At 40.1% G+C, this 14,964-nt stretch overlaps 1 protein-coding gene across 2 annotated transcripts in view; it reads right to left on the bottom strand.

Moving 5' to 3' along the window:
- Positions 1–5,107: 5,107 nt before the first annotated feature.
- The window catches only part of FHIP2A (FHF complex subunit HOOK interacting protein 2A), a 35,766-nt gene continuing 25,909 nt past the window's right edge, over positions 5,108–14,964 (bottom strand). For both annotated transcript variants that reach the window (XM_027460143.3, XM_027460144.3), the window contains 3 exons: positions 10,606–10,746; positions 9,332–9,435; positions 5,108–9,234 (listed from right to left, as the gene is read on the bottom strand). In XM_027460143.3, coding sequence (XP_027315944.2) covers positions 9,129–9,234; positions 9,332–9,435; positions 10,606–10,746 — 351 coding nt within the window. In that variant the 3' untranslated portion in view covers positions 5,108–9,128. The remainder of the gene's footprint in view (positions 9,235–9,331; positions 9,436–10,605; positions 10,747–14,964) is intronic.

Below are 14,964 nucleotides of genomic sequence, written 5' to 3'. Positions count from 1 at the left end.
GTTCACCCCCTTTGCTTCTGTCTAAAAAAAAATTAAATAAGCAAATATTAGTTTACTGGATAAGCATCAGCATTAAACTGTAGCTGTTTGGAGAATGGTGAGTCACTGTCAACTGTATGACAATCTCAATCTATTGGAAGTAATGAACTTCTGTTTTCCACCTCAGAAGTGAAAGACAAACTTTTGTGTTAGAGCTTTCCCCATAGACAGAGCCAGCCAGAGCTCACTGTGCCAGAGCTTCACTCAAGAGACTGAGAGAGTGTGCTCCAAGCTGCAGGACAGGCTGACTGGTAGCACAGATCATGTTTAATCGCATCAAGGCATGTGTTTTTTCATTATTCTCTCTGGTTGATATTTAGAAACAAAAAGGCAACCTTATTTTAGAAATTTAGCAATTAGAATTATATTAGTAGATCAAATTGACATTTGGAATTAATTATAAAAGGGAAAAAAAGGGGTTATGCTATCTCTTGATCTTGTAGAATGTAAAAATAGGGTCTGATAAATCTAGTTTCCTGCACATTTCCCATCTTAGAAACATCAAGGCTTATTGTGATTTGTTGGTTGATATTAACCCAACTCCTTATTTAATGACCCAAGCTGAGATCATGGCTCCAGAGAAGCAGACATAATCCATAGCATGAAAGTGCATGCTAAGGCTAATGCCATTTTGTTGCATGGTTTACTCCATGTTAGTACTACTTTTCCTAAATTTGAGTGGAAATTCAGAACAGAGGAACAGCCAAAGTCCAGGCTGGTAATGGGAGGTCTTGTTTACCAAGAGCAAGGCTGGCTGCATTCTGGCAAATGGCAATGAGAGGGTAACACTTCAATTACCATCGGCTTAAATTAGCATCTTACAGATGCAGACTGGTTTTTGCCTATGTAAGCAAGGCCAGGTGGTTTGGGGGACTGAGTTTCGATCCCACATTATTCAGGCTTTTGTTCCTTCGGAATTTGTGTTAGGTTTGTTTGAACAAAGAAGCACCACCAAAAGTGTAACATGTTTAGCAACCAGAATGAATCATGCTTCTGTTCTCCCTGGTTTATGCTTTACTCCTGTGGTGAAGCCAATACCAAACTATTAGGATTATTGTGTTCCACAAACGTTTGACGTGAGCCAGGACCTCAATTCTTGATGAAAAACAGCCAGAAGAATGCAGAGGTGCCGTGCCCTGCCTGGGACCCTCACGAGGCTGCAGGTACGGGACCCTGGCTCCTCGGCACTTCCTTGGTCCCACACCATTGCTTGCTGGGCTGAGCTCCAGCAGATCAGGCTGTTTGCAGTCTCTGTGGTGTTGCCAGTTTGTGGCACGTACAGGCATGCTCCTTAAATCAACAGAAGGAACCTCCTTACACATCTTTCCTTTAAGCATGACCAAGCTATCCAGTTTTCTTCAAGCATCATTAAGAAACTCCCGAGCCCATTTTCTTCTTCTCTGCTAATTTGCCTTCCTATTTTTCTCTAGAAAATCTTAACGCATTATCAGAAATGCCTAAATCAGCTTGCTGAGCAGAGAGAGAAGACTGCATCATTTCTACTGAATGCCAGATTCCCACCGATTTCAGCATTTGGGTTTTCACTGACCCGCCCAGCCACACTCGCTATGCAGCTAGGATTTTCCTAAGGGATCCTGCAGCTGGAGCTGCACAGACAGAGGCAGCGCTGCTTTTGTCTGCGATGTCCTTCACACACCATGCCCACTGGGCTGAACAAACTGCTGACTGCAGAATTCCCAAGGTGAGGGACAAGAAGGAAAATATTCCCAGGGATCTGAAAGGATGGAATTAACAAGGCAAGAGAGTATGAGTCTCGGGAGGCAGGAGAGGCAATAGAAAGATTTCTGTCCTTTACAGGAAGCTTAAAGGAAAACTGTCTGGAAAGATGCACGGTGTCAAAGACTTGCTGCTAATAATAAAAATAGAAATCTCCGAAAATGTTAGGAAATAAAAATTCATGACCGAGAAAATAAACCCAAATTAAGAAACACAAACTTGACAGGTGCTTCCTGTGGATGCGGAGATGAGGGAGGTACAAGTGGCTTTCTCGAGGAAAGGATAATGAAGATCCAGAGAACAGGTAATTTGTTTCTTCTCTCGGAGGTGCCCCAGCATGGGGGGATCCTGGCCCAGCTCCTCGAGCTGTGCCCCCCGCTGCTCGTAATGGGTGCAGCTTCTGCAAAGAGGTTTTTATGTAAGCGAGCCTCATTTTGGAAGGCTGAAAATTGCTTTTCTTAGATTGCAGCAACTTTCCTCATTTGCAGGAGACTTTCAAGTGGATCAGTCCATTGCACCTCTTCCCAGCGGAACAAATACAAATCACGGAGGAGCCGTTAATTAGCTGGGAGTCTGAGGAGGTGAAAGGGATACATGCCCGCTTCATCTCGCCACAGATACAGCCTGGCTTCCTGTTGCAACACTCAATGTTTTGTCCAGCCTGGTATTAAAACGTGTCGGGTGACAGGCTCCTTCCACGTCTAGCCTGGCAGCGTTCAGTCAGGAAGCTCTCATCGATCAGGAGCATCAGTTTTCCTCCATGACATTACCTCATTAATTACATGCTGATAAATCAGGTTCAGTATTTCCTTCAGCCCTAATGTGTAAGGCTTTCAAATCTTTTTATTGTGAGGAAGTGTTCGACTAAGCCTGAGCCATAATTTCGCTATGCAAAAAGCAGTTACCCCCGTTGCCCTTCGCTCTTAAATAAATTGCTGCACTTTAATACCTTTTGCCGTTTTCCCCAGAACTTCCTGCAGTCTTGTTATCTGTCATTACTCAGCACAATGACTCATTTTCATCCAAAATGTCTCCATTTCATATAGAGACATCAGAAAATACAGAGATCTCTCTCCAAGCTGGGATAGGGGATATTGTACACATAATGCAAATGTCTCATTTTTGCTGCCCCTAAGGCAACACATTTGGGGGTTTATAGTTGCCATCTAGGGCTCCCTGTGGAGGGTACCCTCCCTCTTCTCAAGACCAGTTATTTCAGAGAATACATTGAATAAAACAAGGTCCTTTCTGGAAAATGAAGGTGATTAAGAATACATTAGGTTTTTCTTCATGTTCCTACTGCCTAACACTGCAGTGGGGCTCCTCCCTTGGGGGTGCTTCAGTAGTTTTCAGTATGTAAAATATTTTACCGGAGTGGCAAAGCTGTACAAACCCCTGCTGAATTATGATGCTGGAGAGCAGAAAGGCAAGAGGAGCACGATGTACCTGCTTCAGCAAAGTAGCAAAACACTGACAAAGTTGTCAGTGCCACAGTGCTGTCCTAGCAGACTCCATATGACCAGCAGCACTTACTGTAACGTGCAGAAATTTAATGAAATGTTGTTCAGAAAATATGTACCATCTTAGCAAGGGAATTTAAGTAGCCCTTCCACTTGGTGAGATACTAAATTCTAAGATGCATTGCATCTTTTTATCTCTATCGATCTGACTCCAAAAGCAAAACCAGCAACCAGTCTGGACTTGTAAAATTCAGCATTTCATACTTTCTTGCTTTTCTGGCATTCCCAAGAAGCTTAAGTCACCTGAAAACTTTAATCCACCATATGCTCCACTAGATTCCTAAATTGCTCTTCAATCCTCTTGCTCATCCTCGAGACAGAACATCAGCTGATCAAGGATGCACCAGGAACATACGGGTCTAGGCCAAAAGGGCTCATACAAGTTGTGACGGATTCACTTCTCCAAGCACTAATACCCTTTAATCCAATTGGATCACATACCAAACCAGCAAAATCCTTCGGGCTTTGACAGCACCAGCTCTGTTAATATTTAAAGGTTAACAAATTCGGTAGATCCTGCGCTACTTGTATCTGCACTGAGAGCTTTGACTGAGAATCTGTAAAATGAGCTAACGAATATGAAGGAGAAACCACATGCCTATAGTAATGTGTTTTTTTGTTTTCTTTCAGTAGCATCTGGAGCCCCCCAAACTTGCATCAGAATGCAAGTGCCGTAAGATTATCACGCTTCAATAATAAAGTGATTTCAAGGATATCGAAAGTAAGTGAAAAATACAAGAAGATATAAAATGTGCGATTTTGATTCAAATTCCTCACTGCTTGAGGAACCAAAGTGTCCCTAAATCTCTAAATGCCTCATGCAGGCACAGCAAGTAAATGATTTGGGGTGGGAGATGACAATCTCTGAGACCCAGGAGGATGGAGGAAAGATGCTGAGAGCTATAAAAAAGCTGTCAAGTGTATCATCTTGCTGTTGCTCTCTCCTTGTTCAAGATGCAAGAGCACTTGCAGCTGTTAAATATTGAGAAGGAAAAACAGCTTAACATCCAAGTGTAGTCCTCGAAGGGAATCTTACAGAGCAGTAAGATTTTTAAAAAGATTATGAAAACTTGAAGGACACCAAAACTATATGAGATACTAAGAAAAGATATCCAACAAATACGATTTTAAAATATATAAAAACACGTAACAAAGCTTTCCTCAAAGGCCCCGAAGGAAGAAAAGATGCTCACTCACGTACGTGACATTTGTACCCAATTCAATAAACTGCTGTTTTGACTGAGGCACTCTGCTCTCAAATGCAATAGAAAACCAAGGTCTTGACCAGCTGCAGTCTTGAAAGATATTAGGGCTCTCAGGAAGAGCTGCCATTAATCTGTGTTCAGGATGACTGTATCCTGGCCATTTCCCTTTGCTTCCATTTTTCATGGGAAAGAGTACGCTGATTCACTCTGAGCCCTGCACAGTACAGCACAGTGCAGGAAATGGGTTTATTCCAGACGATGCCGCAGTGACAAACAAAATGAACTCAGAAAAAAAAAAAAAAAAAAAAGATTTCAAGATGAAAGGCACGATATAAAATATGACACCATGAAGATTCAATGTTTTCTGTCTTGAGGTCATCTAACAAAACCCATTATGGATTCTGTAATAATAGAAGCAGTGGCTTCATTGAAATTCATTTATTTGGAGAATATCCCTTTTAATCCTGCATGCACTTTTTAGCACAAAAAGTTGGATTTTCTTGCAACCTCCTTTGTAAAATTTAGTATTGTATGTCTGCTCATCTGGCTGTTTCAGCGTTCCTCACCAGAAATCCCACACCTGTGAAACTTCAGCAACACTATCAGTAAGTGACCTACACAAAGTTTAATAGAAAAATTTTACTGAATATCCTCTGTTTAATGTAAACAAGGCAGGAGGCAAAACAAGGAACGTTTATTTTATATAGTTACACTATTTTACAGGGCACAGAAACTACAGAGGATCACGGTTTGAAAACCCTGTAGGATACGCCATAACGGATATGGATTTTTCATGTAGCACTAAGTCTGCTACATAATCCTTAGATTTTACCTAGCACTTCGGTTTAGTACTGAGACAGTAAGTAATAATAAAATGTCACCTGTGGATTCACACAGCAGGTTAAGGTAGAAATTACCATGCATTTACAAAGCCATTCCATGATTACTTGTGCCCTGTAAAATCACGTGCAACGATCTTTACACTAATCATAGTGTAAGCAAGCTCGGAATTCTGGTTCTCATATATATATATATCTATGTATATATATACATAGGTGATATACAACCAGACTCAAGCTGTGTCAAATCACAGCTTTTATATTGCACAGACAAATACATAGTAAGAACATTACACAGACGAGATCTGAATACCAGGAATATTACAGTCATATGAGAAGACAACTAAGGACAAACTTGTTCTACGGGAGCTTAGCACATGGCTCGTTACAAAATTTGCTATATCAGAGTCTAAATCAAATACATACTTTAAATGGCAAAAACAGAAAAATGTGTCTATTTACACACGTGCATCAAGGGTTAAAAAGTAGTTTGCATCTGCTTTTTGAAATCAAAAATTATTCTAGTACTCCTCTCAAGCATTTCAAACTAATACTAGTGGCCATATTTTCAAAGGTGATAAGCACTTGTATTTTCCACAGACATGTGGAGGACCTCCATATGTTGTGAACTTCAGGCCATACATTTTCTCAGGTGTCCATCTCTGGGTAATAAATACACAAACACAAACAGAGGAACAAGATGGGCACCTCAATGACATGCATAGATTGGAAAGGTGAAAACATGGACCTGAACTAACTTCTAACCTAAGAAGGTTCTTAAAAAAAAAAGTGCATGAAAGTATCACAAAACAAAATTAAATGAGTTCCATCTCTTAAGGAAGATTAAATCACTTATACAAAATAAAGGTCATTGTCATTGTGTATTGTAATTAAGGGTTTGTAGGTGGCACTCACAAAATCAGTTCAGGCTAATGCAACTTCAAACATTGTTTCACTTCTTACCAAGATGGATCCATGTCTTACAAATTTATCGGTTGAGTAAGATTTGGTTTGCAAGAACATCTCCAATGTTGCTGAAGACTGAAGAATTTTATCCTGAATTTAAGAGTACTCAGTTATATCTACTTTTTTTTTTTTTTTCTTTCCCCATGTACAAGAGTTAAGGAATTGTGTTTGCAGCTTGTTAAACTGTTTTGCATTAAAATGCCACAGACATTGCAGCAGTCCTTCCAGAAACCGACTGATACAATTCCGTACAACACAATGAGCTCAGGTATCAGTAAGAACAACAATACCAGAGGTGATGTTAATGGTTTCATTTAAGATCAGACGTCTCCCGCATGGCTTTACAAATCATTATATAGCTTGGAAAGCTCTTGCAAGTTTTGCTTAGCATTTCTCTCCCTTTCATTCATAGCAGTATTATCACTTCCAGTTTCCACTGAAATTAGGACATCAGAAGTATTCTGGAACATACACTTAAAAAAATAAATAATGAAATATAATTTTTAAAGAAAAAGCAATTAAGCTCAAGAAAAAACAATAAAGACACAAATTCAATGAAGCATCAGCATTTGTGCTCAACAGCTTACTTTATCCACGCAAGAGACTGTGATTTAGGAAAACTACTGAAATTAACCTTATGTTTAACTGTTTTGCTGAATTGTGACCTTAATTAAAACAAACGTATGTATTAAACATCACTGCATAGACATATGCTCTAAATTATATGTCAAGTATGTTACATTAATGAAGCTTCTAATATGGGCTGACTGCAATACATATCACTAAAATTATTTGCTACTTTCAAGGTATATTTCTAAAGAACAAAAATGAGAAAAGTGTTATTATTTAAGCTTTATCCTACTATGCCACTTTGATCTGAAAACACTTCAGGGCTAAATTCAGGGGGGAAAAAGGAAGGTTGGGAAGTAAAATACATTTGCTTTTTTCTTTTTTTTCCAGATAAATCCAAGAAACAGTACAGACGCCTCCCAGTATAAGGAGCCACTGAATTTGGTTTTACCTGCCAAAATATTTCCCCAGTTCCAGAACTGCTTTGTTAGCCTTCCTCCCCAGCTGAACCTGTACAGGAAGCCTTTACAGCAAGACCACCTTCACTGTTGTGACAAGAATAAATTTAGCCCATTATCTGTGACACTTCTAATTAACCTGCTAACTTGAATGACCTCTCAACACCCAGATTCCATAAACATATTAAAAAAAATATCTCAAAGGCATGGATTCAGAGCAGAATCTGATTCTAGGTATAGTCACGCAAATCCAGGACAATTCCAGTGACTGAGTAAATGAGCCCATATTTGCATATAAGCAATCACATCCAGAACAGGCATTAGGTGTGCAAATAGGATACTAGGAAAGACAAAGAAAGACAATGTAAACACAAGGAACTAAACTCCGCCTTGCCCGCCTATACTGTTAGGTTTGTAGGAGGGGAAGAGGTACTGTGCACCTGTGCAGCGTGCAGGACAGGTCTCTCACCCAAATCACTGCGTGTGGCTTGAAAGTTAAAGCACAGCCTCCTGGCCCTGCTGGTGCAGGGGTGGCAGTGAGCTGCAAGCCCTGTCTGAAGGGCTCACTGCCATCACTGTAGAGAAAGAGCAGCAAAGTCCAAGCAGTGAGAACGACTGCCCTGGCTGGCAGCATTCATACCGACAGGCTCACTGAGATACCCTTCCGTACCCCAGCACTATGCAAAGCAGGTACACATTTTGGTCCTACGTAACGTATCAACACTTCACTAAATTGGCATCAGGCAATCTTCTGCTGGGCACCACTGCTAGGGTTAGATAAACAATAAAAATGTTTCTAAAAATGACAGAACATTTATGCTGCCAATTTTCAAGGCACAGAGGATTGTTAAATAAATTCAAGCTAAATATCAATTTAGAAATTAAAAAAGAAATTAGAAATACTGTTTCAGCAACAACTACTAATGACCTATAATTCATTTCCCTATAAAGGTGAAATGCCAAGCAACTGGAGTTCACATGCAAAAAACTGAAGTAAATCTAGTTACACAGATGACCTGAAGAGCAATCACTTGGAAAGACAGAGACAAATGTGCTCTAAACACGTACATTTCTGATATACTTGTTATGGACGTGATCCTGAATCAGGGTTAATTCACTAGTATTGGTTTTATACTAATAAATCTCCTGAAGTAATCCATTGGGGAATCAAGCTCAGAGTTGTTTTAGAGAGTCACAAAACTAAAAAAAAAAATAATAATAATAAAAAAAAAATCTCATGAATATAATGAATATATTCCACTGTATACGAATTAGTGGATTTTTTGAACCTCTCTTCATTTCTAACAATATTAATTTCAACTCTAGTTGTAATTTCTTTTCACATGAGACGAAACGAATTAGGACATAAAAATGTTATAAAATTAATTTGCTACTTAAAAGTAATATGGTCACAAAAAGCGAACTGGAGCACGTGAGCTCCAAAGCATGAAAGACCTAGCTCCCTGAACATCGTCGTTAGAACAGAACAATAACCAAGGTCTGATGTCTGTGGTTCTTCATGCAGCTTCTGCAGATCTTTGCACAGTGGCTAGAAATGCTATGTATTGGTTTCTCCCAAAATGCCTTTAATCACATTCTAGGTCCGTTTGAATCCATCTACCTCGCAATGTGGCGAATCCAACGACTGGTGAAAGTAACCCGTCCTCCAGTCCTGCCAAATGTCAACAGACACTGTGCCAGGAGGTGTCACCTCTTCTAGCTGGGTGTTGTCGGTAGTCCTTCTGACTAAAACAGGCCGGGTGATTTTACAGCCTGGCCACTCGTCAAGGCTTCTTAGGGTGTAGACGAGGCATGATACTTCACAAATGCAATTGCTGCCAGCTCTTTGCAGAATTCTTCCAGCACAATCACACCCTCTAGTAACGTCATGTGGTCAATGCTGAGAGAGAAGAAAAATAAAAATCAACAGAGAATCGTGACTTGCATGCACAAAAACCAGCAGTGAGTTTTAGAAAATATGCAATGCATTTACTCACATGGGCCCTTCAGGCTCCAAGCCCAGCAGGCGTTTTCTGACCAGCAGAAGTTTGGGAGTGAAATCTGGGATGCGCTGGATTCTAACCATAAGGTCCCCAACAACCTGCAAAGCACAGCACCGTCAGCACACACACTCACACCTTTGCAGAGTGGCTGGCAGCAAGGACAGATGACAGCCTTCAGTGCCTGGGACACAGAGCCACTTCAAAATCGTCACAGACTCACCAAACAATATGCAGAGCAGCTGTTCTGTGCCAAAAAAGGGTGAGTGGTCATAAGCACTAAAGATATGAGCAGGGCCAAGGGTGTGAGTGAAGAAAGCAAAGAGATAAAACAGGACAGGAGCACTGAAGCCTTCCTAGCTATTGCCATATATTAAATTACTCATTTATTTTAATTACACCAGTGATTAATTCATCCTAGTAAATGTTGACGCAGGCAATTGACCAGTAAATTCACGGGTTTAGGGAAAGCACAAAGGGAGAGAGTGAAGATTATATTTGAAATGGGGAGGGCTGCTGGGAAAAATGGAGCTAAGCCCTCTGTTAGCACTGGGTAAGCACCATTAATAGGCTCCTGACCAGCTTAATAACAGCTGGTGCGTGGGGTAGCTGAGGGATCTCTGACTGAGACGACTGCGCTGTGACAGGCATCCAGCCAGCACTTGTAGGATGAAGGTCTGGCAGGAAGAGATGAAATCAGAGAGGGAAAGGAAAGGGACTTCCAATAAACCTAGCACTTCATTGCTGACCAGAATCCAGAGAAGGGTCACAGGCTGGACTGTAAAAAACAGCTTTTATCAGAAAAAGAAAAAGAAAAAAAGGATGAGCAGAGATATTCACCCAGGCACAGGTATTCGGAAGTGTCCTTTGCTGGAGTGTAGATTAAAGCCCTCTCTTTCCCATCCAGGTACAAACCTGTACTTTTTCTGTTCTTACTGCATTACCTGATGTTGCCTGCAAGTGACAACAATGTCACCTAGTCCAATCTAAAGCAACATCACTGCCAGAAGGGATATTTTACATCTATGCTATGAAACTAAACAAACAACTTTGAAACATGCAGAATCAGAATAAATGCTGGAGAGTACATTTTCCAATATTTTTGATAGAAAATCAGTAATTCTGACTCTTAAATCAAGAGCTAAGTATCTATTTTCAGTGAGGAGCCATTTGCCAACTTAAAGTACCCAGCTTTAAATATTCATTACGAAGTTACTAAATATATCACTGCTATGTAGCCATATGTAAATATTAACCGTGTGTTTACTCACCCTGACAATAACAGAGAAGAGAGACCTGCAGCCAGACGCTAGGTTCACGTAAGGATCCAAAAGGTATTCGTGTATATGAGGATGGGGAAACAAGGAGAGTTTGGACAACACTGACGTAACTTGTAAATTTACATCATAGGGCTGCAAAAAAACAAACAAACAAGGAAAATGTAGTGCTTTGTTATTTTCACATTGAGTTCTTTTTATCTAGCAAGTGTTTATTCAACAACTACGACCTCACATAGAGGCTTATAAATATGTAAAGATAAAAAGCTAGATTAGAAGACAGGCCCCAAACCTGTCCCACAGCAGGATTAAAGAGACTGCGACAGTTAGTTATCGGATATCATTATCTATGTAACTGCTACAACCACAGGGCACTTCTGCACGCTTCCTGTTTATTGTAGGATAAGAAGTCCTCTTCCTATAAAACCGTTCTTCAGCTCACTAGCTAAACAAATAGCACAGAATCAGCCTAGATTAATCATCTGCCTAGATGAAACATCTTCCTGCTTCTCCTGGATAACTGCAAACTATATGAGCTTAGGAAATTGACAGTGATAAATCCATGTTTAAAGCTAATAATGCATTTCTCTTCTTTTATTTTATTTTTTCCTGGAAAGAACCACTGCGGAAAGCCAGGTTGTCTTGTGGCAGCATGCTCTTGGAGATGAGGCAATCCTGGGCTGGGAATGCAGCATGAAATTCTGAGCTTCTGCGCTGCCTTTCCCCAAATCAACCACATGGAAGAGGCAACGCTGTCAGAAGCCTCAAGACGCTGATCAGCCATAAGGGTTTTCTAGGAACAAAACAGTACCTAGCTTAAAGGTTTTTACCAGCCCACAAAGAAACTCATTTCCATAAAAGAGAGTACTTTCATCACACCGTCTTCATGTTCCAAGAACTTTTTTTTTTGTCTTCAATTTCCTTGTTGCAAGGAAAACAATCTGATGTTTTAATGCAGGCCAAAATTTCTAAACTAGTGGAATTTCCTTCCCTTTACTGAGTGGTGGAACAGACAATGATGGCAAGAGTTGGACAGACGTTCCCTTGTTACACTCCTGTGCCAGTCTGAAGACGTTACCAATGCACAGATGGTTTCACTTAATCTGCCTGATTCTACCTGAAATGGATTACTGGGCCCTCATTCAATCCCTTTGCCTGCCAGAAGCATGTTGGCAGCAACATCTTCATGGCATAATCACATCTAGGAGACGATGTGTGCTCATGGGCTCAAATTATCACCTTGATGCTCTCAAGTTAGCATCCTACTGTAGAATAGGAGAACAGATTCTTCCCTTTTCCAGAGTAAGATTCAGAAGACTTCAGCTTCAGATTTAGATATATTTAGGTGTGTCTCCACGTCTAAGCTCTCATTAGCCTACTCAACAGAGATTTGACACTTGATACAATTGCTTATAAACATCTCATGCTGCCTCAGATGCTCCAAGTATCCTGATTGTCTCTTGACAGTTCCACAGAGGGTGGATCCTGCAAGATCTGTGTGGTAACTGCCAGTTTGTGGGAACGTCTCGGGCATCACAAAAACAGCAACAGTTACCTCAGTTCAGGCAACTGAGTCGACCTGACAGGCATTACAGTCAAGGAAGCTGAGATGGTGATTCATTAGGTTTAAAAGACACCTACTGGTTTCTCAGTCTAACAGCTCCTGAGACTACAGGGGCTGTTCTGACAAAATTTCCAGTGACTGGATGTGGACACCCAACTAACATTTAGGTATCGTAATCCTGAGATCGTTACTAGTCACCGTGGCATGCCAGAGGGAGTTGTCTCACAGTTCTTGTGAAGTGAAGGCACTTATTTCTCCCAGTCAGAGGCAGTTATTTCTGTACTTGATATATTCTAGCAAGAGATTCATCCCAATCTTCTAACAAATGAATGAAGCTTTCAGATTCTGGGCCAGAGATGTTATAGGTGACAGGGATTACTACCTTTTGAGTTAGTGTGGAAGAGAAAAGTTACTGTGCAGACAGAGACACAAATTCCTCCCATAAATCTATTCCACTGTCTGTCTGACTGAACCACTGGAGAAGGGCTTTAGAGTTGTGTGAGTCAGTCAATTCATTAGGAGGCTTTGAAGCCATGAGATTTATCTGGTGTGCACAAGAAGAGAAGGAAACAAAGTAGTAACACGTGCTGCATTGTTCAGACAGATTGCTGTTGTGATTTGAACTCATTGAGAGCATTAAGGAAAGCTGAGCTTTTATTTATGCCCATATGTTCTCTAGTTTGAGAAAACCAGTGAAACTTGGAGTTTAGAAAGTTCTTAGGAAACAGTTATTTCCACAGAAATTTAATGGGTAATATTAACAGCAGGAAGGAGGTACGGTCTAATAATTAAGGTACTAGATCTGAACAGCCTTGAAACAAGTTACTTCATTTCTGTGCCTCAGCTGTCTTCTGTCAGAAGCTAGGTGAATGATACTGACCAGCCCTGTGAAGTTTTCTGATATCCACTGATGAAAACTGATAAATACACAAGAACTACCTAAGACAAAGCAAAAACAACACTGAACACAATCCATAAGTAGTACCATATCCTTGCTACAGGCTTTTCTGATTTTTTTTTTACTTTATCTGGACATCAGCATGTATTGTGTCAAATTTGCCAGACTCAGGTTTTTCTATGCATTTCACCATGGATGTTGTTTGTGTGTTTCACCATGTTGTTTGTATGTTTCACCATGAATAACCCCTAGCAATTTCTATTTTTAATTATTTTCTTTTATTTTTTAAGGCAGGCCTTTGGTACAATATAGTATGGATTTAACCCTGCTGTTTGATTCGGGCAGTTTATTTTAATTTCGGAGTCAAGTATTTTTGACACCACAGATTGTAACACCTTGCTTGACTAACTCAAATGTGTGTCATGCCGACCGGTAGTATGTCAATATGGGCACTGTGCTGCCATGCCAGATGCTATTTTTGCTGTAATCATATGTATCTGATACTTAGGTGTTTCTCGGGGGATGTAATTTGGTTTCTTTTTATAATTTATGTGCCATTGCTCAGACAAGGTTTTCATATCCACAAGGACTGTTTTTCCTAAAAAAAGAAAACCAGGTTTCCTTATAACTCCAATCTGTACTCATTTAAACTAGGGAAGAGCGCAGTACATGTTTACTGGAACCAAAACACTGAGAACACACAATACAGCAGCAGATGTATTTGGCTTTCTTTTCCAACTTCTGAATTACAAAAGTCAGTAATCTCAAACATCCTCCTCCTCTAAACACTCACAGAGCTGACCTAGAAACAACTGCTGGTTTCCTGTCATGTTGCCTGTGCATTTGTATGTCCAAATGACTCTTGTCCCGTTTACAAGCAGGAAGTCTGGCACTACCACAGCTAACTACTCATTCTGTAGATATCTGCACATCCAAAACTGAACAGAATTGTGCAAACTTCCGAAAAACTAGCAATGCTGCATCTATAGCAACTCCAGCTGGTGTTATAGGGAGTGTAATCTAGACTTTCAGCACACATTTTTACCAAGAACGAAAGGTATCTTCCTCATCAAAAACAGCAACATTGACTTGACTAACTTAAGTCCAGAATTTCGAAAGGACAGAGAAACAAGAAATTTTTGCACAGGGTGACCTCCTTTTCATCTCCCTGAGCCTTCATGTTGCGTCTCCTCAGAAAGACGAGGTCATGTGGACAGGCTAGATACAGAAAGAAACACAGAGCAGGAAAAATCACTTTCTTTTAACTCCTTTATACTAATCTGAGTCTGACATGTCCTTTTCAGGACAAGGAGCCTGTCAGATCATATCTCACTTGTTTGCCCTTGGCAGCTATACTTTCATTATTTGAATATAATGAAATGGGAAAAAAGAAAAACACCTTTACATTGCAGATGGAAAAGGATACCTTCTAGAAATTTTCTCTGCAATCTAGTTTTCTTTCTAACCATGAAAAAACATGGGGAGAATGTTACCAGCGATACCGTAAGTTCTTCTCCTCTCACAATGGTGTAAACTGTGTCCTAAACAAGACTCCAGATTGAAATTCAGAGATGTGGCAGAAAGGAAATGTAAAGAACTTTATTTACTGAAAAATGTACATGTTTTCTAAGTGTAAATGCTAGAAAATGAAAACAGAACCAGTGATGCTAGTCCCAAAAAGTACTTAAGAATACTATCTTACACTCATCCTTTACCACACGGATGTTCTTGTATTACTCATCAATTTAAATGACATTTCAATCACAACAGTGGTCAAGAAATCATTCTGTACACAGAAAGATGGCTAACCAAGAATATAACATGCTTAATGTACATGAAGGTTTTGTTCTGGTTTTGTTGAGAGAATACCAATTGCTGTAACATCCTGCAA

The sequence above is a fragment of the Anas platyrhynchos genome, chromosome 6, assembly GCF_047663525.1.
Source record: "Anas platyrhynchos isolate ZD024472 breed Pekin duck chromosome 6, IASCAAS_PekinDuck_T2T, whole genome shotgun sequence".
In the NCBI taxonomy this organism is placed as follows: Eukaryota; Metazoa; Chordata; class Aves; order Anseriformes; family Anatidae; genus Anas; species Anas platyrhynchos.
Note: the sequence above shows the minus strand (reverse complement) of the source record. Positions and strands in the feature narration are given on the sequence as shown.